Below are 25925 nucleotides of genomic sequence, written 5' to 3'. Positions count from 1 at the left end.
ACATGTAACATACACCCATTATCATTTTAATAGTATATTGGTACTTTAAAAACCACTCACAAAAAACAAGGTCTAAATCCCTGAAACATGGTTTTATTATAAGAATAGTGATAAAACCTCAGAGATACAAGTCATACACAGCAAGTTGATACCTTCACATTAAGTAAAGACACTGGCAATGGTGGAAACAACAGTCTGTCGATTTACCATGTTAATACCAGCTCCTTTGGGCTAGTGTTTTTTTAAAAATTAATCACTTGAATTAAAAGATGGTTTTGTTTACATTATAAACATAGTTGCGCTTTCCTGATTCGTATCTTGAGACTTTAAAAACCTGAGAGAAAGGTTTTCTAAAGCACAACACAAAGGACTGGATGCCAATTAGGATGACTTGATGGTTCAATCCTATGCATGCTTGCTCTGAGGTCTGCCCCATTTTCTCCGGGGTTTAATCCCCAAGAGATTGTGCATATCACTGGTAGACGTAATTAGGATGGGGACATGTTGGAGGGGAAGCACCATGGCAAAAAACCAGGGGAAGAGAATGACCTTGTGGCGACCCGTGCCTTATCACTAGATGCAATTTCAAGCTGCCCCATCCCATTGGTATCAGAGCGCAAGAAAGTGCCCATAACAGAGGCCAGTCCAGCACCAACTGTGACAGGCCTCCCTCGTGGCTGTACTTCTTTTAAAGGCTGCATTGCCCTCTTTTGGGAAAGACATCATCCTAAATCATAGCCTGTCCTGGGAAACACCAGAAAAGATTTTACCAAGGATTTGGGTTTGGAACAGTAAATAGCACTTTGCAAAAGCAATCTCTTAAAGAAAACATCTCATGTCTCATTTAGACACACTGCAGCATTTTTCATATCCACGATATTAATCTGATAATGCATTTTCTTCTGCCCACTCGCACTCTGGAGGTAATCAAATAGCCATCTTGTACTGTCCAACAGTGTTCTTTTGATGCACAAACTTGCAGCCCAGAACCACCAAGTTCAATGGGACTTGCTCCCAGGTGAAATATGCGTAAGACTGCAGACTTAGGATGGTATGGCATCAAATATTAATAAGTGGCTATGTCAATACAAAAACAAAAACTGGTACAGACCATGTTCATATGAGGCTAAGAACTCTCCCAAGGTTATCTAAAATGTAATGGCATACACATTAACACAAGCAATGAAGTAAGAGCAGCAAGTTTGAAATGTTAGATACTTCCCCTCACTCCAATCTCCTTTTTCCTGTGCAGAATTACAGAAAAGCAAAATAACACAGTGTAAGGTCATCCCTATAAGATGACGCAAAACAATTCCAATGACTAACTTGGGTCACATACACCTGAACAGCTGGCAGAGCTGCAAAAGAAATAGCCCTTTTCTATTGAATACCCAAAACAGATACTTAAGGACTCTATGATCAGAAGGGGGGAAATGCACCAAAGCAACATCTTGTCTGGACAAAACATTGTGGATATCTTGTACTACCTGAACCTGCTTACAGTGCACACAACACATTTCTCATTATCCTGAGCCAAATACTACCATGTCTCACCTAGCATGGTAAGCTATGGGGGTAATTAATAAAGTTGACCTAGATTTGCTAAAAGGATGATGATGTAAACAGAAACAGCATCCTGAGTGGAAGAAGGGATGCAAATGATTTCTTTAACATTCACCATGCCAACTTGTTGCCATTTCACCCCATACATTTATTTATTACAAAATAGGCCTTGGGAATTCCTATGTTTGACAGACTAAACAGCCAATCTCTCTGTCTCAAGATATATGGAAGTAGAATTTGAATGTTACGGAAGTTATGATGGTGTTCAAATAATAAACAAGAGAGATAACTGAGTTCAGCTTTCCGCACATGTCTTGATTTTCAATGTAACTCAGCACACACAACTGTGCCTTTTCACGTTCTTGCTAAATGGCAATGAAACACACGAGGATACTGCAACTTTTCTTAGTTCAGGCTAAGTAGACACATGAAATCAGTTAATAAAACCAAAGGTCCCACATTAGGAGATGAAGAGGAAGGAGGATCATCTGCAGTGTTTTCATTGAAGTTCTAGCTCTGCCTTCCTAGGGTTGTTTTTTTTTAATATTTAGGCCAATTTCTAATCAAACACAGTTTAATGTTTTCAAGGTCCTACAGATGCTACAGACATCACCATCCTTTTAGTACCTTTTAACTTAATTCATAATTAAGACAATTATGAATGTTTCATTAGAAGACAAAATGTTGGGAACTGCAGAAAAAAATATTTTAAGGCCATGTCTCCATATGAAGCTGTAAACTATGGCACAAGCGATGGTGGGTGTTGGCAAAACACCAGCCAAGGCTTTGACGTTAACATTTCTTCCTAAAAACAATCATTTCATCAGCGACCTACCATATCAGATTCCTTTACAACTACAATTTTAAACACATCTCCAGGATTCAAACACTCATACAAGATACTTCTGATGCACTCTACAATGTTTTGGTTTTGAACATGGAAACCACAGTCATATTCAAGGGATATCCTTCACTTTTAAGACTGTTACAAATCTGAATCTTTATTGTTCTGAAATGCTAGAAACTTAAGACGAAACCCTCCAATTTTCAGTCTCAGAAGAGGTGTGGTTCAATGCCCATTTCACATGTAACAAGGCTTCCTTTAAAAATAAAAGGAAAAAAATGACTAAAGTTCATAAGGATGTGAACGCAACCCTTGGTTTTGACTCAGTTTTTGCAACATCACAAGATCCAGCACCTTCTTCAAAGCTGCTCTTGCTATGATGCTTGGCGAACCTTTTGCCACTCCACAAATTCATCAAGAAGAACAGGCCCTGCAGAAGAAATAACGCCAGTTATAACATGTTGCGTTTTAGTTGAATCATAACAAAGACAGAAAGTATTAAGTCTTAAATCATCTTAACATGTAGCTCTAGCTCAGGAGTGGCTAACCTGTTTCAATCATCCCTGAGGGCCACATCTCAGCAGTGGGGAGGTTAATGTATGTGTGCACATACTACACGGCTCTCACGTATGCAGCACTCACATTCGCTAGGCATATACCGCCTCACATATACTCACACACTCTCACACAAATATGCAGAGATGCATGTTACACATGCAGCACTTCCAGTCTTACCCATTCCAGTATTGCGGCGGGAGTGGGAGAAAATCCTGCCTTTCATTTGCACAGAAGGATCAAAGTAAAAGGCAGCATTCCCACTCACCTACTCTCCAGTGGTGGGTTAAAGAGCAGGCAGGGGACATTCCCTTCAATCTTAGCACTGCTTAGTGCTTACACTGGGAGTAAAAGATTCTTCTGCCTGCTCTTCAGAGAGGATAACTCTGCCTATTTAGAGAGGATCTCCAAAGAAAAGGCAGAGGGATTTTTATTTCCTGATTTCAGTGCCTGAGATTGAGAGATAAATCTGCGGGGATTAAAGTATCACTTAGAGTATTTTAATTGAAATGGGAATACTCACATGCCCCATCTTCATCATAGTTGCTAAGATCTGCATGGACAGTTCTGCTGAATTCTAACACATTGTACCACTGATCTTTGTTAATTACTCTGTATTTTGACTGCTGCAGAAAAATAAGACATCAGGTCTCAGCCCGCAATGTGTTGCATACAGAATAATGTGTTCAGTTTTCTTTGCACAAGCCAAGTTATTACAGTAGCTGAGGAAATATTTGAGGAAGAAGCAGGTGTGGGGTGGAGGAGCCGCCTTGAAGATTTATTGCCTGGGAATGGGGAGCAATGTTGTGCAAGGCTCAAAGGAAGGAATGCAAACATGGAAAAGGGCAGCTGGTAGCAAATGACATCATGTGGAGCAGAAAGGCAACGGGATTGATATGCATAAGGACCAGGAGCTGAAGTTGATATAGAAAGCACAGGAAGTTCCAACATTTTTTAATATCAAAATAATATGGCCTGAAATAAATTTGTTAGTAGTTGCTTGCCAGCATCCAAAAAGCAAGCTGCTATTGTTTACTCTGACAGCAGAGCTAAAGGAGGCAGAAACCCACCTAAGGGCTGCCTTATCCACAAGACCCACCTAGTGGTGATGTCATGCAAATCTAATTCTGCTTGTCCATTCTAAAGTAGTGCCAACAATCATAAAATATTTTGTTTCTTGGGGGTTGAAACATATGTAGGAACCCAAACATTTCTTGTGAAATATGAAGGTAGGGTGGACATAACCATTAAGCAGATGAAATTTGGTTGATGGTCAGTATAGAAATGGAACTGAGTGCGTATAGAAATAGAGGCACTGTCTCCCATTCCAAAAGCAAAGAGGAAATGAAAAAAGGCTTAAACTGCCTCACTGGATTGCCTATAGTGAGACCAAGAAGGTACACATTCATAAACTGGAGATCAGCTGAGATTTTGTTTTTGTTGTTATTTATGGTGTTTTTGTAGACCTATTCACAAGGCAAATCAAAATATGCAACACCTTTTATTTTTTTAAATGTGTGCTTACCTCCAAGTATTGGTAAAATACTGAAAACAGAGGCCACGTTCTTCCAAGTAGAAGAGCTAACATAGATTTTGCAGTGTCAATATCCAGACTTCGCTGGTCTTTATCCTAAAGAGATTTTAAAAAAGGCAGCACTCAGATATAAATGGCAAGTTCCTTCCATGTTTTTATAAGGAGAAGACGCACTTACCCTTGCAAAATCGAAGGCATATCTGTAGATATTCTTAAATGTTGAAATATCATTCAGTTGCGAGCGCAAAAAATCAAATTTACTCTGCAGCTTTTCTGTGCAGTCACATCTTAAAATAAAAGATTAAAAAATTACATGCCAAACATTCTTTTTTGGGGGGAGGGGAGACGGAAATATATAAAATACACTTTTTCAATGCACGCTTTTAACAAAATAGTAGAAAAGCCTTTAAACTACCAGGATTAGGGCTTTTTCAACAGAGAATATACAAACAGAAGTTCAAAGGACATTCTCGGAACAAGGAATACTGGAAGGTTGTACCCTGTCTACCCTCACTGACCAGTGAGGTGAGCTCACTGAGCTTGCTTCCCTCTTGGCTGCCAAAAAGATGCCTGCTCAAACCACCAATTGACCTAGGACTTCAGTGGGGAGGACATTATTACTCTAGTTCAGCTTTCCTCAATGTGGTGCTCTTCAGCTGTTTTGGACTATAACTCCTATCAGTACCAGCCAGATAAAATAGGAGAAATATTATTATGCATCAAACAGACTGTAAGTTGATTTTTTTTTTTTACAACTGTATAAATCACACAGCAATAATTCATAGGAGTACTTGCTTTTCTGATATTTTTTTTAAATTAGAGTTCAACACAAAGTTCAGTGGTCTTTAGGTTAGGAGCACCAGAAAGTGACAGGACCTTTCCAGGTCAAAGCCAAAAGCCCTCTTGATAATAGTGCCCAACATTCCATCTGCCGTGCTCTTTGCTAAGGTTCTGTAGAAAAAGTCTGCACTTTCAGCCATGCATGAAGATGATTTCAAATATAAAAAGCTTACTGTAATGAGGTCATCCCCTTTAACCATTCTTCCTTTGTAAAAAATCCCATGCTTTCAGCCTCCAGTTTCCAGGCTAAAACTAGCATAATAATCTGTATGGGAATGGGAAAAGGGAGAAATTAAAATTCAAGCTATCTGATGGACTGCCTGCACCTGTTTCTGCCTGCTGCACCTGGAGATCTATAATGGAGGCCCTCCTCATGTGTTCATTTCCTAAATCAACAAGGTTGGGCGCCATGAGGGAGAGAGCCTTTTCCATGGTTGTTCCATGGTTTTGGAACTTCCAGCCAGTGGATCTATGGCAGGCTCCTATGCTTCAAGCCTTTTGGAAGGTCCTAATGACAAACCTCTCCTGACAGGCATGCTGTTCTGTCCTGCAGGTACTAATGTAGACCAATCAGGACAGAAATATATTGATGATGGTTGTTTCGCATCCTGACTATTTTTTGCTATTGATTTTAATTGTCTGACTGACTGGTTGTTCTGGGGGGGGATTCTTATAGTTTTATGTTTGTTGTACTGATGATATTTTGTAATTTTTATGTAAGTAGCTTCAGACCAACATCTGGAATGATGCTCCAATAATAATTTAATAACATACGTTTACAATAAAAACACTATCCATTTAACACCTGGTTTATTTTCTCTGAACAGCAATACTAATCCACAAGGATTCAAAATGAAGATGTGATTTAAAATTAGCTCAACTGTAGGAGACTTTTCCCCTTAAGTTTTGTGGCGTTATCTTGGCAAAGACGTAACCAAACCTGTGTTTGTAGAGGTAATGCAAAACCATTTTGTTAGGTAGTTATTGCAATATATAGTTTCATATGTAAGAAAATGAACCAATTGCTATTCTTGAGTTTTCTGATACAAAGTAACCGTTAACTAAAGGTGTACATTATTGTAATGTCAGGTCTCAGTATTTCTGGTCATCATGGCAACTGTGCCACTGCCTTGTGAACAAGGGAGACAGGTGCCCAGACTTCCTGTAAAATTTGAAGCTGTGGAGGGGTGTGCAAATATAGTATATATCAGCCTAGTAGTTATTTTTTGTCGACTTTGATATTTTGTAGCTGCTTGCACAGCTACTGTGAGTCACTCTAAACATCATTTCATGGAAAGGCAGCATAGAAATCTGATGAAGAGGCATGTGTATTGGAGAACTGGTGAATGGGGAGGGGTTAAGCACATCAATTTCCACCAGTAAAATTAATGCACAATGCAAGTGAAGAAGACGTTTGTTGGGGGGGGGAGGAGGAAGACTTGAAAATCTGAGTCTAACGATTTGCAGGAAATAGCATATTGGTCTTTAAGGACAAGACTTACATTTTCAGGTTCAACGCCAATGTCCTCACAGAATTTCTCCATTCCTTCTGGCCCTACCACTTCATCATCACCTTCAAAACAAAAGAAATCAAGCTAACACATGCCATACAAATATCATACTAGTCTTACTTCTGATCAGAAAAAATGCTTGGCAGCACATCCATATTTGGATTGGCTCAGAGATATTAACAGACACAGGAAGGGTTAAGCACTCCCTGCCTTTGTGCCAGTTATCTACTATAAATTGTCCCTAACCCAGTTGTTCAGACACCTGGGGTCCCTGGACCTAGAACAATGCCACTGAACACACGGCTGCAAATGTCACAAGACCAATTTAAGTAATACATTGTTGGATATATTTGGTTTAGGACTACTATCCTGAACCAAGAGTCCTAACTGAGAAGCATGTCCTCCAGTTCATCAACTCAGTTCACTGTGTGTTTGGAGTGAGATAGCCAAATTTCAACCACCTCAGTATGCCTGAGGGAATGTCATGCCACTGTTTACAGTTCTGAACAAACAGAGGCAATTATTCAAGGGACTCTCTTCAATGCTTTCAGTTCAGCCTCAGATTAACCCCTTTTCTGTGAAAGCACAGAGGTTTAAACAAGCTAAGTGGTTAGTGCAGCGTATCTGATTACACAAAACAGGCTCTCATTCACTTACATACAAAGACAAATTAAAACATAATTCTGCAGTTTGGAGCAAGATATAATCATCCCAAACTGGTGTTCTTCTCAAGAGGCTCCAAATTCTTGATGCTTCAGTATTTCCTTAAGGGTCAGTAGATGTTTATGAGTGAAACAAAAACAGACCTGAGATAAGAATGGCCTTTTACTGTTGACTGACAAGTGCCAGCAGTGAACCTCATGGACTTTTGGGTAGAAGGGACAGGCAAACAATGTTAAGGTAAGCAATCATTCCTTCAGTAATTGTTTGCAAGGCTGTCTTGCAAGCTTCAAGTGGTTTTAAAAAATTGGACACTGTAGACAAATGCCCCCCACCCTATTATGCTTAAGTACGTGTAAGTGAAATAGTTATTTTGAGGAGGAAAGAAACAGCTATCAATTATTACTAAATAACTGAAACAAAAACTAGAATTTAGAAATGTACCAACTTCATACCTGCATATTCATAAAACCAAGCCAGGCACTTCTTGCTTGAAAAATGCTCCTCCCCACTTATCACTTTACTAGAAGCTTGAGACCTGCAGTAGCTTATGAAGACATAAGAAAAACCTACAGTAAATATCACGTCTTGGGAAAATTCCCAATAGCAAGTTATTAAAAACAGGCACACTTTTTTTTAAAAAAAAACCAACAACCACCCCAAGGTATACCTAAAATGAATGTGTACTGTTTGATCATGACTTGCTGATTTTTAAAAGTTTCAGTGTGTTTACAGTTTCAAAGTGTCAGATTGAGAGTATTCCTTGCTTCTTCTTCTTTAAGTAAACACGTAAGTATTCCACATTTCAAAGAAACAAACAGCAATACAATGCAGGCTGCTCAAAGATTCCAGCTTCATTCCTACCCCGCTGCAGAGTCTGGCTTGTCATGTCATCAAAACTCAGGCTCAGGGTTTGTTTCTCTCCAACTAAACCATGAACTAGAACAAACCTTGGTTAAATGCTTGCTTGGAGAGAAATCACAAGCTGGGGTTTGGATGACACGACAAGCCAACCTCTGGCTTATTTTGTATGTGGTGTGGCAGCAGCAGGAGCGACATGGGAACTTTTGAACAGTGTGCACCAACATGCTGCTCATTCACATTAAACCAGTTTGTTTTAAACTACGGTTTTAGGCAGCACACAAACTGGGCCACTATATGTTTGAAATCAGAAATAATTTAGGTCCTCACAAAGTGCACTTAATAGTTAAAATAACTAAGTATCTTAGAAAACTTGGGAAACTGCACTGCCATTCAGATACACCGCTGAGCAAAGGAGCTCTGGATTTGGAAGTAACCATAACTGATGCAGATCTTGATGTGCATCTCCTCTAGGCAAACTACTGGATGTGCCTTCTGAAGCATATGGGGATCTGCATCCCTATCATGGCCACTAACTGTTATGCACAACATTGCTTGCAAGTACAGGCACTAATACTAGTTTAATTGTAGAACAAAGGATAAACAAAATGATCCATGGGAAATCGAGGAAAAAGCTCTGCCCTCGGACAAGCATTTTCTATTACTTTCTGGCCTGACAGTAGCAGCGATCATAGACGTAAATTAATGTTGATGGACTATGCAAAATATATTCTCAGCAATCGCTAAAATTAAACCCTCTGTTGTTCTGAACCTAGCCTATTTGACATAATGAAGTTCTTTGGCCACGGAAATGGACTGGCTACTTACTAGAACCTCAAACTGTGTGAAATCTGTTACAACCTGAAGGGGACTCTAGATTTTACTATCCATTCACTCAGGAAAGCAAGTTACTTGTTTCATTTGGTGGTGGACTGGCAACTGAATGAGTTCAGGATGACTTTATATCCCTGTCTTTATATTATGTTATGGTGCCTTGAGTGCTGTTTTTAATGTTTCAAGTCTTTTGTAGGCAGCTTGAAACCTTATCCAAAAGACAGGGAACAGAATTAAATTGTTGTAATGGTTTCATCTTAATTATGTCACCTTGACTGTATGCCATACTAAATGCAAAGGGACTTGTTTTCTAGTTTTCAGCCTTAAAAACACATGTCTTCTCAACTGTACATGGCAGCTAAGAGTCAATGGTTTTTACATGTCATGTAATAATGGTATCTGTGACTAGCAGTTTCATCTGAAAACAAAGTTTCAGGTTTAACTGAAAGTCTGAATCCCAGGTGCCGCTGAACACTCATACCCCATGAAGTGAGTATTTTAATGCAAGTCATAACAGTGCTGCACTTCACTCAACTGTTGCTGCTAACAAGCACTTGACAATTTGATGTTTAAAGTGAAGCATCTAATCCATTCTGTTCCTGAACAGATAATTAAACATAGCTTCAAGTACAGAAAAGCAAAGTGCAATAATTTACTATTCATGGTGTTGCCAATTTTGTGCATATGATATCTGCACAGATGCCTTTAGAATCATGTTGACTGCTATAAAGATGAATTTATTGCCAAGAATGTTGTTTTTGTTTCAATCATTGCAAATTTTGGACAAAATGGACTGTTTCAAGAAGTGGCAGAGAGATATTTCTAGATTTGTCTGGCAGGGCAAGAAGCCCAGAATAAAATTTAAAATATTAACCGATGCAAAGGAAAGAGGTGGATTTGCCCTGCCAGACCTTAAACTTTACTATGAATCAGCAGCATTTTGCTGGCTGAAAGAATGGCTGCTTCTTGAGAACACAGACATTTTGGATTTAGAAGGTTTCAATAACGTTTTTGGGTGGCATGCATATTTGTGGTATGATAAGGTTAAAGCACATAAAGCATTCAAAAACCATATTGTCAGGAAAGCATTGTTCAATGTCTGGATAAGATATAAAGACTTACTTGAAAATAAAACCCCAAGGTGGTTATCACCGATGGAAGCGAAGGCTCAGAAAAAGCTCAATATGGAGGCCAAATGGCCGAAATATTGGGAGATTTTGGAGCAAGAAGGAGACAAATTGAAATTGCAGAGTTTTGAGAAACTAAAAGATAAAGTGCGAGATTGGCTTCATTATTACCAAATAAGGGAGGCTTACAATCTGGACAAGAAAATTGGCTTCCAGGTGGAAAAATCAAAATTGGAAACAGAACTGTTAGATCCCAAAACTAAGATACTATCAAGAATGTATAACTTGCTGTTGAAATGGAATACTCAGGATGAAACGGTGAAATGTGCTATGATAAAATGGGCACAAGATGTTGGACATAACATTATGTTTGCTGACTGGGAACAGTTGTGGACCACAGGTATGAAATTTACGGCATGTAATGCCTTAAGAGAGAATATTATAAAAATGATATACAGGTGGTACATGACACCAGTCAAGCTTGCAAACATCTATCATTTGCCAGATAATAAATGTTGGAAATGTAAAGAAAATGAAGGTACATTCTTTCACCTTTGGTGGACGTGCCCAAGGATTAAGGCTTTCTGGGAGATGATCTATAATGAAATGAAAAAGGTATTTAAATATACCTTCCTGAAGAAACCAGAGGCCTTTCTCCTGGGCATGGTCAGCCAATTGGTGTTAAAGAAGGATAGAACTTTCTTTATGTATGCTACATCAGCAGCAAGAATACTCATTGCAAAGTATTGGAAGACACAAGATCTACCCACCCTGGAAGAATGGCAGATGAAGATGATAGACTATATGGAACTGGCGGAAATGACTGGCAGAATCTGAGACCAGGGAGAAGAGTCGGTGGAAGAAGATTGGAAGAAATTTAAAGACTATTTACAGAAACATTGTAAAATTAATGAATGTTAAAATGATGTCGGAATGAAATTAAGTGGTTTTAGCAGCAATGTTATAAAGGAGTATGTAAAAATGGATTGTTAAATGGTGAAAATGTAAAGCTATAATATATTAAGATAAAGAATTAAGATAAAAACAAAGAGGGAAAGGATTTGCTGAATTAACCAACTGAACTGGAATACAAAAAAGGGAGGTGTGAGGAGGTCAGGGAAATAAGTAAATGAAAGACAAGACATGGAAAGATGGATTTATTTTTAATTGTTTTTATTTTTTCTGTATTTTGTATTCTTTGCTTCTTTTTTCTATCTCTTTTTTACTTTTGTAACTTTTTCTGAAACTTCAATAAATATCATTTAAAAAAAATAGAATCATGTTGACTTCTGTGTATGACAAATGGCAACCTGGGTAACTGGATTGTCAGAAACTCATCCTCTAGCAGCCAACACATATACAGCTAAGGCTGCCCCAAATTGCTTTACTATTTGCCTCTGCCTCCACTTTCCTCCTGCTCCTCTGTTAGTATCCCTCAAGCTGAATGTCAGATGGTAAGCTCCTCTGGGCAAGAACTTGCTTTATTGTACTCTAAAATACTGTGGATGCTGATTGAATATTTCTGCCACTGCTTCCATCTACAATACCAGCATATTTGATTATATTACATTGGTGCATATTTAGTAAAAGTAAATAAAAAATTGCTTCCAGGAAATTAAAATCCAATAGTCTGAATGTAGAACAATGGTGTAATGGTCGTTCACCTTGCACTTAGCAACAGATACTAATTTGTGCAAGCATTTGACTATTTGTGTAATAAGAAATCTAATGGCAAGTATCTCTTTGTAGGTAACACAGGTTCTTACCACACATAAAACAAAACATGCTATCCCAATGTGTAGGACATGGCCATGACAAACTCATGGCCTAACACCCAGGCAGACTTTATACTAGATATATGAGACTATCTAGAGTTTGGTAGCATAAGCAGAATTGTTACCATAATTTATGGAATAGTTGTTCTTTGTCCAACATAAAAGCCACTAAATCAAGGTTTCTCAAAGCAGTGCAAAATACAGTACAGGTTGATGGGGCGGTGCAGGGAGGGGAGGGTTGTTCATGTGCCTTTCCAGAACTGAGTGTCATTGCCAGTTCCTGAGAGGAAGAGGCCTAGGGAGCTCAGCATGCTGTGAAGCCAATCCAGTGCTCCTGCAAGCATACCCACCCTGTGCTATCCTTCCCACTCATCTCAGGGACCAGCAGCAATCATTGGTGTTGGGAAGGCACATGACCAACACTGTTCTGCCCTGTCCATGTTGCCCAACTGACTGCTACTGTTCAAATAAGAGTAGCATGCAAAATAAGGTAGCAATGAAAGGTTGCATTAAGCGCTTCCTTGGAGGTCACATATACACCATAATTTCAGAGCACTTGTATACTACTTCAGCAGTAATGGAGAATCCTGGGAAGTGCAGCTTGTTAAGGGTGCTGAGAAGTAACTCTGGAGGGTAATTTGAATACCTGTTTCCCTGAATCTTAGTTTACATTAGAGAAAGCGGTTGAGATATATAATAGAGATGGGTGAGACCTTGGTATAGATGCTATGGTGGAAGCCAAATGGGAGATCTTTGGAAGTCAGACTGCGCTCCTGCAGTGGTGGTTGCATCTTTCTGTTGTATAGAATTCGCATATGTGACATGCAGAGCATAAGTAGATAGAACTTTAGGGATTGAGTTGATCTCTGGACAGATAAAGCACACAGGCATTTCTGTCACAGGGAAATGGTCTCACAGGAGAAGTGAACGTATGCACCTTGGAGCAGAGACCTATCCTGTTACTCTGAAAATACTATATAAACATGAACACACCACTATAAAAGCATCAAGTGATTCATTCTGCTGCATGGAGGAAGTTGGAAGTAGTAGGTGGGGAACCTCCTCTCTTCAGAGATGCTGTCAAAGTCTGGCATCATAAATCAGCACAACATGACCCAGTTATGCCACAGCTTGGCAAGAGCTTAGAGAGGAAGAGCTACAGCACATATTTTGCACACATAACGTCCCACATTAAACCACTGGCGTCATCGAACAAGGTTGGGAAATGCCCATTCAAAACCATGGAGATCTGCTGCCTGTCTTGGTAGACAATACTAAGCTACATGGAGGAATGGCCTGACTCTGCATTAGCTGGCTTCTGATGAGGCAATGCCAATTCAAGATCTACAGGCTGGGGACACAAAGTGAATCAAGTCCATACATGAGATAGGGCCTGGCTGGTGGTGCAAAAAAAGGCTGTTGGTGTTTTTGTTCAGAACCAGCGCCGCAAGACAAGCAGGCGCAACTTTTTGACAAAGGCCTACTGCAGCATTATGCATTGCTTGATAGAAGAACTACAGCTGCACGTTTGCAGCACTGCTTCAGTGGTACACACGGGAAGGTGTGTGTGTGCGCTCGCACGCATGTGTGTACGCGAAGGATGCCTGTGCCCCAAGAAACATACCAAGTTTTGCTCAGGGTGGGGCAGAGTTAAAACATAAGGGTGAAAAATGAAAGGATATGCATAACCTGCAATAAATTATTGAAGCTTCACTTTGCGCAAGGATAGGGTACAGCCTGGCATATGTGTCAGAAAAGGTGAGGTGCAAACATAGGAGCCAACTAGGGACCAGAGGTCCCTTCAGCCCCCCCCATAAAATATTTGAGGGGAACGCCACCCCAAATTGTAGGCCATTGCCATTCAAATAGCATTCCTGAGCCTCATCATGTGATTTATGTGGGAAGGGGCTTACCTGTCCCCCCCCAAATATTTAAGATGGCACCTCTGGGTGCAAATGCAAGAGGGGAGGGAAACCCCCCGCTAAAGGCTGCCTTTCTGGTATCACAAAAGACCCTCTCCCGCCTTGTGTCACCAAGGCAACCGTGAGGAGGGGGAAAAGGAAGGCGCTCGGTCCCCCCCCCCCCGTGGAGCTGGGCCCGTCCGCCGCCGCGGTGGCTGTTGGTACCTGCTGATTTTGCACTTCTTGAGGCCCGTCTCGTCCCCCGCCTGCCCCGAGGATTTGCGCTTCTTCTTCACGGGCATCTCCCTCGGTTCGCCCCGGACGGGGGCGCGGAGGCGGAGGGCCGCGGGGCCCCTGGGCAGGGGGGAGGGAGCCGCCGCCTCTTCCTTCCCTCGCGGCTGAGGAGGAGGAGGAGGCGGAGGTGGCGGCGGAGAAGCTGCCGGTGCCGTCGCGGCTCTTGCCTTCCTTCCCCTCAGCTCGTCGTCACCGCCGCCGCCGCCGCGCCTGGTAAATTCAGGTGTGGGAAGGGGGGAATATGGGGGGGGGAGCGAAAGAAAGAGCTTTCCTGAGGGAGAAGCGGTGGCGGCGGCGGCGGCAACGCCGGTAAAGAGCGGAAGAGGAGGAGGAGAAGGAGGAGACGCGCCGCGCCGCCCCGAAGAGGCGGGAGCAGGAAGTGACAGAGGCGCGCCTCGGACGCGCGCGCGCGCGCGCGCGCCTCGCAGCGTTGGCTAGTCCAGCCTGCCCCCGTCGCCGGGCGGAGCTAACAGACGGGGGCGGAGCCAACACTCTGGCCCCGCCCTGCCTGGGGGGGTGGGAGGTCGTGACGCAGCCCGCCTCAGGGACAGCGGGGCGTTGTGAGCCGACAATAAGCGTGCGCTTCGCCCAGCTCCCCTTTCCCGCTATAATATTATAAAAATAAGTTTGCGTGCGTGTGTGTGTTTTTTTTAAGGACTCGAGCCACACCCCCCCTTAATTAAGCAGCACCGCTAGCCGTAGGCATGTTTACTCAGGAGCAAGCCCAGTGGAGGTCAAGGGGAGACGGTGTTACACCCCAAGGAAATGGCGTCAGGGCATCGCATCTGAGGGGAAGCGAGCTGTAGCCCGCTCTCTGGTCGCTTTGGATTACAATTCCCATAAGCCTGCCTGGGGGACGGGGGCTGATGGGAGTTGTAGTCCAAAGTGGCTGGCAAAGACTGGTTTATGTCATCATAATAATCTTGCTGCAGGCAAGCTTCCCTCTGCCCCAAGGTCTCCAGGGGGAAGCAGCATCTGAAGCCCAGGCGGCTCCTGCTGGTCAGGGTGGAAAGTGAGGTGTGGGGTGGCTTGTTTTCTTTTTCCCCCTTAGCCTTAGCAGCGCCGGATTGAGGGTGCTGCGGGCAGTTCCCCCACATACAGTGTGCCGTGCCCAGGCGGTACAAAATAGCAATAGGAAGAATATTCGTGTAAAAAGCAAATTACAAAATTATTTACAGTACAGTACTGTGAAAATAAGAAATATTTTTTTTGGCGGGGGCAAATTTTGTCCTCGCTCAGGGCGCCGCATCGCTAAGGTCCACCCCGGCCTCACAATCCGGTGGCTCCTGAGCCAGCCCAGCTCTGCCTTGCACCTGAAAAGGCCACTTTCGGGGCTACCACCAACTAGACTCCCAATATGATTAGGCAGTGTTCGGGGCTTCACCACAGCATAACAATCAGTGATGGTCCTCTCCATAAGCGGAGAGGGTCGTGAGCTTCATCCTGGCTGCCTGCCATTCATCAACCTCTGCGAGTTAACAATTGCAACTTACAGATAGGTAGCCGTGTTGGTCTGCCATAGTCAAAACAAAAAATTTTTTTTCTTCCAGTAGCACCTTAAAGACCAACTAAGTTAGTTCTTGGTATGAGCTTTCGTGTGCATGCACACGAAAGCTCATACCAAGAACTAACTTAATTGCAACTTAGTTGCCCAAAGAGTTTATGTTGTTCAGGAAACAGCATGTTGGTTACTCATTCAATGATGCAAACTCGCAGTACGATTGTTTGTTTTAAAAAAAACTTTTTAAGAGAAAACAATCCATTCCGTTAAACTGTTGTTTAACATAAATAAATAAAAACCAACGACAACCCAGCAGTTCCCTCGGGCTGTTTCCGGAGTAGCAAACGGGAGGCTTGATACACTAGCCCTGGGCGATCCGAGCCCCGCTTGCTTTCGTATTTCACGTGGCGCGCAGAACCGGCCTGGCCTGGCGATTGCCGATCTCGCGTTCTGGAAAGCGGCCGTCGCTTGCTCTGGCCTGGGAAGGCGCGCGCGTACGCGCAGACGGCTTCCACTGGGATTGGCGGCCATTTTTGCCCCGCGTTACCATAGCAACCGGGCCTCGCATCGCCGCCTGGCCTCACAGCCCGGCTTCTCTCCTGTCTCTTGAGGCTGGGCCGTGTAGTAGCGGCTCTTTCGCCCCCCCCCCCCACGCCACCCACCCGCCTCTCAGAGAACAGCTCCCTGCTTGGTATGCGTTGTCGGGCCCCCTTCCCCTTCGACACCGGTTTCAGGACAGCTTTTATTATGAATATTACTTAAATAGCCTTCACCGCCCACTTTCGTTTCTTATCGCGAGGCAATCCTAACAAGCCCTGGAAAATTGTCCCGTCCCCCCCCCCGTCTCTTTCTCCAGGTCCCGGGTCGAGTCCCGAGCATGATGCCCGTCTGAAGAGCTCTCCTCCTCCCAGGTTCCCCCGAGCCTCCCGCGCTTCTGCCGGCCGCCATGCCTCTGGACGGGGACGGCGATGGAGACAAGAGGAAGATCTTCATTTCGGCCACGGCCGCCAACTACTTCGGTCTGTCGTCGTCCGCCAGCCTCGCTCCGCTCTCGGGCGGCCCCGAGCTGGCCAACTTCTTGGACGACGGCAACGAGTTCCTGCTGTGCGTGCAGCACTCGGAGGACCACCAGATCATGGTCTCCAACAGGGTACGGGGCATGCCTTCCTGAGCAGCAGCTGCGGCTCCGAGCAACGCAAGTCGAGCCACGACTGCGGAGTCCCGTGGAATCCAAGGGGGGATCACCCCCCCCCGAGTTTAGGATCGCACCGGCGCTTGGGGCAGGATGGCTTGAAAAAGTTGGGTTTGCTCCCAAGAAACAAGCCAGGAGCGAAACGAGGCTTTATTTCAGCCGGGCCAGACACCCAGTTTGGCACCCTTCCTTGCACATTTGCGTACACACACACAGGCTGGGAGCCCCAGTGGTGTCCCTCTGGAGTCTTCATCTGGGGCAAACCCCCGGCCAAATGTAGCTTTGGCTTCCTAGGATTGCACTGTTAAGACTGCTATACAGCAGGGATAGAGCAGTTGGTAGAGCATAAGAGTCTTAAATCTGAGGGTCCTTGGGGAATGCAGAATTGTGGTCCCTTCCCCCTCTGCAATTCTATAATTCTTTGGCATCCTGAGAACTGAGGGTGAGGAGGATTGCAGCTTTGTGGCATGTTTGCATGTTTTGAGGATCCCCTTGTGAATCCAGGCTTCTAGGCACTTGAATGCTGAGATACTATCCGGTATGCCTCTTACAAGTCTGCCACTCTGCCCTGCCAGGGCTCCTGTGCTTTTAACCGCTGGGCGTATGACTGACAAGTGGAAATTTGACAGAGGAAGTTTTTCCTCCCTCTCTACTTTTTCAGTTGAATTGAACCTGGAAACTGGCGGAGTCAGGCCAGAATCAATGTAATACACTCAGGCTTTCTGATTCCGATCAATAATCTGGTTGCTGAATTCTGCACTATCTGTAGTTTCTGGACTTTCATCAAAGGCAGCCCCACATGTAATGCACTGCAGTAATATAAGAGATAGATTAGATTACAGCAATAAAACAGCCAAGTATACCACAGTATGTGATGCATGATCCAGTTACTTAACACACTAGAGAAATGGGTGTGCACAACTCTGCCTGAGCAGGTGCTCATCCTCTGTGGATAGATAGACTGAGGCTGTGTGCATTCTCATTTAGGATTTTATAGGAGGCCTCCAAATTCCCCTGAAATTAATGGAGCTTAGACTGTAGTGCTGCAGTGCTTAGACTGTATACTTATTTTAATCTGTTTCCACTGTTTTTATTGCATACATATAAGCTGAGGTGGGCAGAAGGAAGTTGGCCGTGGCCACCTTCAGGTGGATCACCTGTTGCATACTGTTTGTTGGAATTCTTATAAAGAATGCTGAACTAGATGGTCAGATCCAGCAAAACAAGCCAAAATCTTAAGCAAAAAGACCTTTGTGTTGTTTTTTTTAAAAGGCAGAAAAAATAGGTTGCAGATCATGGGAAAGACCTCTGCTTAAAACTCTGGAGACTGGGCTAGGTAGACAAGTAATCTTCCCTGGTATAAAGTACCAGTAGCTGCATTGACACAAATCAGCTGCAGTTTAATTGATAAGTGATCTCAAGCATTCATGGTTTATACATTCCAAACCATTGGAAAACTATTGGGATTTTAGCAAAACAAAAAAGCAAGTCACAAACCTGAAGTGAGTTTTCCCCGGGATAAACCATATGCTGTACAAAACGCTCAGGCAACATACTCATGATTCTTGTAAATAATGTAGAGCAGTGGTTCCCAAACTGTGCTCTGTGAAGCATCTCCAGTGCTCTGTGAAGAGATTAGAAAGAACAATGCACATACGTGCCTTTGGCATAAGAGCAGCAATAGTGCTCTGTGACAAATTTCCCTCCAGAAAAGTGCTCTGCAACTAAACTTTGGGAACCGCTCATGTAGAGTACGAGCAAGAAGCACATCACTATACTTGTAATTTACATGCACTTTAATTTTAGTGGTTTATAAATACTACCACTTTGGTTAGTAAGGTTTCTTCTTTAGACTATATGAATATTTGTGTTTCTTGATTGTATAGGTTGAAGCTGGCAGTTCAGAAGACAGAATACTGGTATTTTTCAAACTACGACCAGATATAATCACAGAAGAGAACCTTCATAGCAATATTCTTGTATCATCTATGCTAGATTCTCCTATAAATATGCTTTATCAGGCAGTACGGCAGGTATTTGCACCAGTATTGTTGAGGGTGAGTAATGCAATATTCAACTTATTTCAATACGCATGCAGGTTTGTTTGTTTTTTTGCTGCAATTTTACTATAGTCTGGGTCATACTTCACATTAAACCATAGTGGGTTTTTTAAAAAAATGCTTTAATGTGAATGAGTTGAAGTAGAGTTGAAGTAGAGCTGATAGGACCAAGATGAGATGGTGGAAGATCAGAGAGGACAAGGGTGCATTCATTAAGGCAAGATACAACTAGGGCATAAACCATAGTTTTTCCTGCATAGGTAGAGGACGAGGCCATATTTTTGCAGTGTTGTAAACAGGAAAGTGGTGCAACCTTGCAACAAATAAGGGGAACAAAGGAGGGAGAGGCAGAGCTTTTACCTGTTCAGCATGGTGATATTGTTAAATTAAATTAGAATACTCAAGAAGAAGGGGACTCAAGGGATGATTAGAAGTTTAGTCTTGAGCTTGAGATGACAATGTAGCATCCGAATGGAAGTGCCACAGAGGCAGAGATGATGGAGATGATGAGAGAAAGGTCTGGGGTAGACAGGTTGAATAGGATGATGTGTATATGTGGTACAGAAAGCCATGATTTTATGAGCTCACCTCTGAAGAGTGTGTAGTGAGAAAAGCAGAATAAAATCCTGGGGGACTTTACTAGAGGGAGGGAAAGCCGAAGAAGAGTTTCACACTATGGAAACATAATTAGGTAGGAAGAGAATCATTGGAAGAAAGAATCACTGAGACTTAGGGTATAGAGGTAGCCAAGAAAAGGTAAGAGACCAAACATGTATCAAGGACAGCAGACAGTTGCACAGAGAGAGAGAGAGAGAGAGAGAGAGAGAGAGAGGGAGGGAGAACTGGGCAGTGAGGAGGTCATCAATTATTTTTCAAAAGATGGTTTCATTGCAGGAGACAGCAGCTGTATTGGAGGGAATGGAAAGTGAAGTTAGAGAAACAAAGGAATATAGGGGACTGCCTAATACTGTGTCATATTGTTGCTCTATGTAGCTCAATATGGCCTGTACCAAGGGGGGGGGGCTGCAGCCCTCCAGATGTTGGACCACAGGTCCCATCATCCCTAACAATTGGCCATACTTTCTGGGGCCAATGGAATTGGAGTTTGACAACATCTGGAGAGCCTCAGGTTTTCATCCCATAGCTAAACTCACTGACTGTGGCTTTCAGCTTTTCAGCTTTTGAATCTTACCCAGCCCTGTCCAAAGAACCCAAATCTTTTGAATGCAAAGCCTGGACTCTACCACAGAGCCATGGCCCCATAGTCTGTAGCCAGTGGGAATGCTCAAAAGAGTTTGGAGGGAAACAACAGAAGGGAGAGAGGGTGTGGTGAAGAGGAGGGATAATGGTATGGCAGACGGCAACTATGAGATGGGATGGGTAAAAGAGAGTACATGGGGAAATCAGATGAGGACCACAGAGAAGGCAACTTATTAAGGGAGATCAGGATGGAGTAGAAGCGGAAAGGGTTGAGGGAGGTGTTGGATAAGGGATGGTTTTAGTGTGAAAATTTTGTCACCTGAAATTCTTATTACAGGATGAGAAATGGAGTAGAGAATTTGATCCCAAGCTTCAGAATCTTTTACGAGAGTTAGAGGCTGGTTTAGGTTCTGTTCTGAGGAGAACAGATCCTGCTTACGCAGGAGCCAAATACCGGGAAGATGATGTTCAAGGTACGTGTTTTGACTCTGGTTAGTTGTTTTTAGTTACTGTTGTTTGCTAATATTTTCAAGGTTTTAAAAAATATTTATGGTTGTCTAGAACTTTTTTAATGTTATACCCTGCCCTGGTATCAGTACCAATGAAGAGTGGGGCTTTAGGTTTTTTAAAAAATAAAAAAATACACGAGGCACTTATTTACAGACAGTGGAATGTAAATTAGAAATGAATCTGTAATTTGTGTGATACAATAACCTGTCATTCCAAGTGCCACTTGTAAATGTATCCCCTTGATATCAAAGTTCCCTAGACTTTGAAATAAGCAAATTGAGAATTATGATGTAAAGCTTCAATGCTAGTTAATTCTGAGTCATTCTTCACATTGTATATTTCCATATGAATATATTTTAATTCAGTGTTGAACTGCATTGCAGAGTATAAATTTACTGAGATTTAACAGAAGTTGATTAAATCCTGTAGCATATCTTCAGTCTGTTTCATATACATTAATAGACACAACTCTGAATGTTGTATTTGCCGGATTTGTTTCTTTTTTTTACAGCAATACTTTGTCCAAATGACGAGTTTCAGTTCTGGACAGAGCGTGCTCAACGTGGAAGCAAGTCATCTAGCAAGGAGAGAGCCTCACATTTTAAAGAATTATTTGAAGCCATTGCATATGTGTGTAACTTTTATTTATTCAGTGATGTTCTATATAAAACCTGCCCCAGTCTAGTACAATAGTCGCAGCCAACAGCTCCACATGCATGCTTGATTACTATTCCCAGCTTTGAGAGATTGGAACCCTCTTTGCAACTTCAGGGATTTGGCTTCACTGGAGTGTAGTCTTTGCTTGGAAGCATAGTTCAGTGATTTCTTGAAACTGCTAAGAATGGTTCAAAGGATTAGGTACTCTGTCCATTAGGAATTTGCCCATTTGAATATTTTTTCTCTCTGCAGAAATCAGCAGGTACTGTCAAATGTTTGAGCTTGTTGTTATCTGGCTCCAATTCAAATATTTAGGAATAATGTGGGACAGCACATGCCCTGTGGCACCCAGTGACATCCCTGAGATAGTTGAGAATGTGCATTCATTCATAAACCTTTGGTTGATTGAGCTCTGTTTGTGAGATGTGGTGGCTGGCGAAGTGGCATGCTGGGAGGAAAGTGGTTACCACTGATAAGCAGCATCTGTGCTGGAGGGGCTCCTGATTCTTTACCTGAAATGTTGTGAAACAGAGGCGTGGGCACGCTAGGTTAGCATTGCCAGCACATCTCATAAATGAGCAGACAAAGCTATGCAGCTGTTGCTATCTTGCAGTACTGTCTGGTAAGGGCATTGGGATCCCCTCTTCTTTTGCCACCTCTTCATTCACTGCCAGTCACTAGTTGCTATTGTTTCTTGATATAAGCTGCTTCAGACAATGCATTTGAAAAATGGGCTAGAAATAATTTCAAGAAAATAAAATACATTTGCATGTAGCTGCATAAAAAACAATATTTTCACAAAAAGGAACAGGGCTGTCAGTTCTTCTTGTATTATTATGTGTCATGCTTCCAAAGATGCAAGACAGCTTTCATTAACCTGGTGGCCTCCAGATGCTGATGGACTACAACTCTGGTTAGCCCCAGCCATTGGGTTGGCTGGAGCATCATGATGGGAGTTGTGGTCCAGCAATATCTGGAGGGCACTAGGTTGGCAAAGGCTGGCGTTAAGTAGTGAGTAAATACCACAAACAATTAACAATCAAAATGGCAAAATCCCAAAGCATTTGCAGTCAAGTTTCTTACACAGTATTTTTATTAAAATATTCATAGGTAAAGTCCCGTGTAGTTTGTAGCTCTGTTCTTTAGGTAGAAAGTTATGTTTTTAAAATATGCATTGTATCTCTAGGATTATTACAATTTGGACAGCTTATCTTTATTTGAAGTTGTGGATTTAGTCGAGACTACACGGGATACTGTAGATGATGTATGGAGACAGCCGGAACATGAACCTTTTCCTCAGCCACGCATGCAAAATCTTTTGGATGTCATAGGTAAAGTTGTTTGTAGAGAAACTCAATTGTGATGAACAGATAAAGGTTGTTGCTCTTTGTCAAATTTCTAGCATTTTGTTGTAGTACTTATATGCTTCTCTAGAAGTGTGTGGAGAAGTGGCTGAAAAGGGAAGGTAATATGGAGTAAAATTATCTGAACCCACGTCACTCCTCTTCCTAATGTATTCTGCTCAGTATGAGATTCCAAGTTGTCTCCAGTGTGTTGCAGATTTGCATGGACTGGACACAGATGCTCTGTGCCTTTTAGGGAATCAGATTTATTAAATGAAGATACTGGGTATTTGGCAGTTCTGTGTGAACATACCCATAGTCCGCTGAGCCAATGTTAAATATAATGTGATAATCTGGGGGTTAGCATTATTCCTCAACTCTTACTGGTTCCTTTACATGTAGCCTGTGTGCTGACATGGCTGTTGCTCAGAGCTTTCGAGGTAAATCTTATTTGGGTCTGCCTAGATGTGCCCCTGAATCAGATAAAGACATCTCTAGTTGACCCTTCAGCCCAAGTCATTGAACAATCTGTAATGATGCTTGATGCTCCTCATGTCAAGTCAAAATCCACCTAAGATACAATTCTAGTCTGCAACATGGATTGGCGACTATTATCTCTGTACCTTTTGTGGTATTGCTCTGCCCGTGCAATCTTCTTCACTGTGTTGGTGAACGCAGATTTGGAACAAATATTTCTGTTGAAAGTTTTAAAAAAGATAAAGTAGTAAACATAATTATAGGGAAATCCAGCCATGACAGGTTTGCCAATTTAGTGGGGGCGACATTGATTGGGTTGGACTTTGGGGTGGGGTAGTTTTTAGATAAGCTTGAAGTTACTGGTAGTCAGTTATTAAGTAAAGTATCTGTGTTGTCCCTTGACTGATGGAGGCTGCATATTACGTCCAATTATACGAAGTATTTGACTCAGTGGTATTAAATTTTTTGTGATAGCTGCTTGATACTGACAGCATAAAGGTGCCATGTTCTGAGCTGAATTATTACATCTGTCTAGTATGTTAAGGTCTAAAGCCATAAGTAGTGATGGGGAACATTTCTTTCAGCTAGAGAAGGTACAGTGCTTTTAAGTAATTTTGCACTATCTGTATGTGATTTCAGCTGGCTCTCTTGGAAGATTTGTTCAGAAGAAACTAGGAACGTTAAATCTATGGGAAGATTCCTTCCACATTGTGAAAGAAAATCTGAAGGCTGGCATCATGATTTGTGAACAATGGGTAGCAGCCTGTGATCACCTTACTGGGCAGCTTTGGCAGCGTTATACCCCACATGTATGGCAAGATGAGAAATACGTTCCTGAAATGCTAGGGAAGCTTGGTAAACGACTTGAAGAGGTATCAATTTGCTTTTTCTCTTTTAGGGTGAGGGGGAAGAGTTGAAGCTTTTAAACATAATGCATTCTATTGGGGAGGGCCCATAGCTTAATGATAGAGCAAAGTTCAGTCCCATGCATCTCGGAGCAGGTTCTAATAAAGACTTATGTTTGAGCATCAAGCAACTTGATGAATGATGGAGATCCGTGAGTTGCACCTCTATTTTTGCAAAAAGCTGCTGCAGGGGACCTTATTCAGACTGGAACCCTGATGCTGAAGGGTGGGGGTGGGGAGAAACACTTTTTTAAACCCTTTCCATGTTTGAGTTTCTCTAAAGGGGGCAGTAGAAACTTCATATTTGGGGTGATTTTCATCAATAAATTAAGGTGGTGCTGTGAGGAGGAAAAGGTTAATCCTTTCCAGCACTGTTGCAATATTTAAGCAGGTAAGGGAGATAATCATGGATGCTGATTGGATCTCTAGTGCAGCTGCGAGACCAAGCTGCTGTTGGTCAAAATAGACAATATTGGGTTAATAACATCAATGATCTGTCTCAGTATAAAGGAGCTTCATATGGTCAATTCCTAGGATTTTTTTTGGGTCAAAACTGTATTATTGAGAGTTCTATTCTCTTATGGAATTCCCATTAAAAAGTTTACTCCTGGCCTCAGTGATGTGTTGTTGTATTTATTACTTCAGATAATGCAACATTAATTATAATAAATTATTCTAATTATAGATATGATCACAAATCTAAATGTTAATATGATAATAGGTTAATGTAATTTTCACTAGATTGAATGCTTTGTTGATAATTTTTAAGAGAAGGTTTTAAAATGCTCTTTTATTGCCTCTAGGATTTGTTGCATGCAGTTTTGTTAGTTGATAACCTGTTGCAGGTGAGGGGTTCATATATATAGTTAAAATATTCCTTTTCTCGTATAGGTGCTAACTATTAGAACGCTTCATGAGAAACTTACATATTTTTTGCCAACTGGTGAACAGCAAGCACTGCACCTTGCCCAGGTCTTTGAGCCCTTTGCTGGTTTGAATCCTGTGCACTATAATCCTTATACAGAGGTATTCACACTTACATCTTATTGTTACACCCCCTTTAGATTGTATTTGATAGTTTTGATGAAAATGTCTCCAACTAAATGGGTGTTCTTTTTCCCTAGCCTTTATGGAAAGCAGCAGTATGCCAATATGAAAGGATTATTTCTCCTGCAGAACAAAAAATAGCAAGCAAATTGAAAACATTTATTTCAGAAATTCAAGACAGTCCACAACAGGTATTTTAAAAAAACAACAAAAAAATGGCATAACTAGGCATTTAAAGAAATACCTGCTAGAAATAATGGATGCTTCAAGCTTCTGGATTAGGGGGTGGCGGCTGACCTTTTTTGCCTTGTGGGCCACATTGAAAGTCAGCCACCTCTCTTGAGTGCTGCATGGCAGTAGTGGGGAAGCACAGCAAACATATATGCATGCCTGTACACACAAACAGAGGGGACGCGGGTGGCACTGTGGGTTAAACCACAGAGCCTAGGACTTGCCGATCAGAAGGTCGGTGGTTTGAATCCCCGCAATGGGGTGAGCTCCTGTTGCTCGGTCCCTGCTCCTGCCAACCTCGCAGTTCGAAATCACGTCAAAGTGCAAGTAGATAAATAGGTACCGCTCTGGTGGGAAGGTAAACAGTGTTTCTGTGTGCTGCTCTGGTTCGCCAGAAGCGGGATAGTCATGCTGGCCACATGACCCGGAAGTTGTACGCCGGCTTCCTCGGCCAATAAAGCGAGATGAGCGCCGCAACCCCAGAGTCGGCCACGACTGGACCT

General features: G+C 42.4%; 2 protein-coding genes across 3 annotated transcripts in view; one reads left to right on the top strand and one right to left on the bottom strand.

The window, feature by feature from the left end:
* Positions 1-73: 73 nt before the first annotated feature.
* Positions 74-14708, bottom strand: DCUN1D5 (defective in cullin neddylation 1 domain containing 5). Of its 2 annotated transcripts, XM_083609364.1 has the most exons (9): positions 14231-14708; positions 7963-8054; positions 6839-6909; positions 5510-5601; positions 4675-4783; positions 4488-4592; positions 3486-3588; positions 2762-2837; positions 74-2663 (listed from the first exon to the last, which is right to left on the bottom strand). In XM_083609364.1, exons 1-8 carry the CDS (start codon positions 14305-14307, stop codon positions 2782-2784), a joined length of 705 nt encoding a protein of 234 aa, XP_083465490.1. In that variant the 5' UTR covers positions 14308-14708; the 3' UTR covers positions 74-2663; positions 2762-2781. The 2 variants fall into 2 exon arrangements, with proteins under 2 accessions (XP_083465490.1, XP_083465489.1); XM_083609363.1 differs by having other exon boundaries at positions 74-2837.
* Positions 14709-16300: 1592 nt separating this feature from the next.
* Positions 16301-25925, top strand: part of DYNC2H1 (dynein cytoplasmic 2 heavy chain 1) — a 144528-nt gene continuing 134903 nt past the window's right edge. The window contains exons 1-8 of the mRNA XM_083608904.1: positions 16301-16950; positions 18879-19049; positions 20590-20725; positions 21274-21392; positions 22606-22750; positions 23879-24111; positions 25036-25170; positions 25269-25382. Coding sequence (XP_083465030.1) covers positions 16747-16950; positions 18879-19049; positions 20590-20725; positions 21274-21392; positions 22606-22750; positions 23879-24111; positions 25036-25170; positions 25269-25382 — 1257 coding nt within the window. The 5' untranslated portion in view covers positions 16301-16746. The remainder of the gene's footprint in view (positions 16951-18878; positions 19050-20589; positions 20726-21273; positions 21393-22605; positions 22751-23878; positions 24112-25035; positions 25171-25268; positions 25383-25925) is intronic.

Source organism: Podarcis filfolensis (assembly GCF_964270895.1).
Source record: "Podarcis filfolensis genome assembly, chromosome: 4".
Classification (NCBI taxonomy): Eukaryota; Metazoa; Chordata; class Lepidosauria; order Squamata; family Lacertidae; genus Podarcis; species Podarcis filfolensis.
This window is presented reverse-complemented; position numbering and strand designations above follow the sequence as displayed.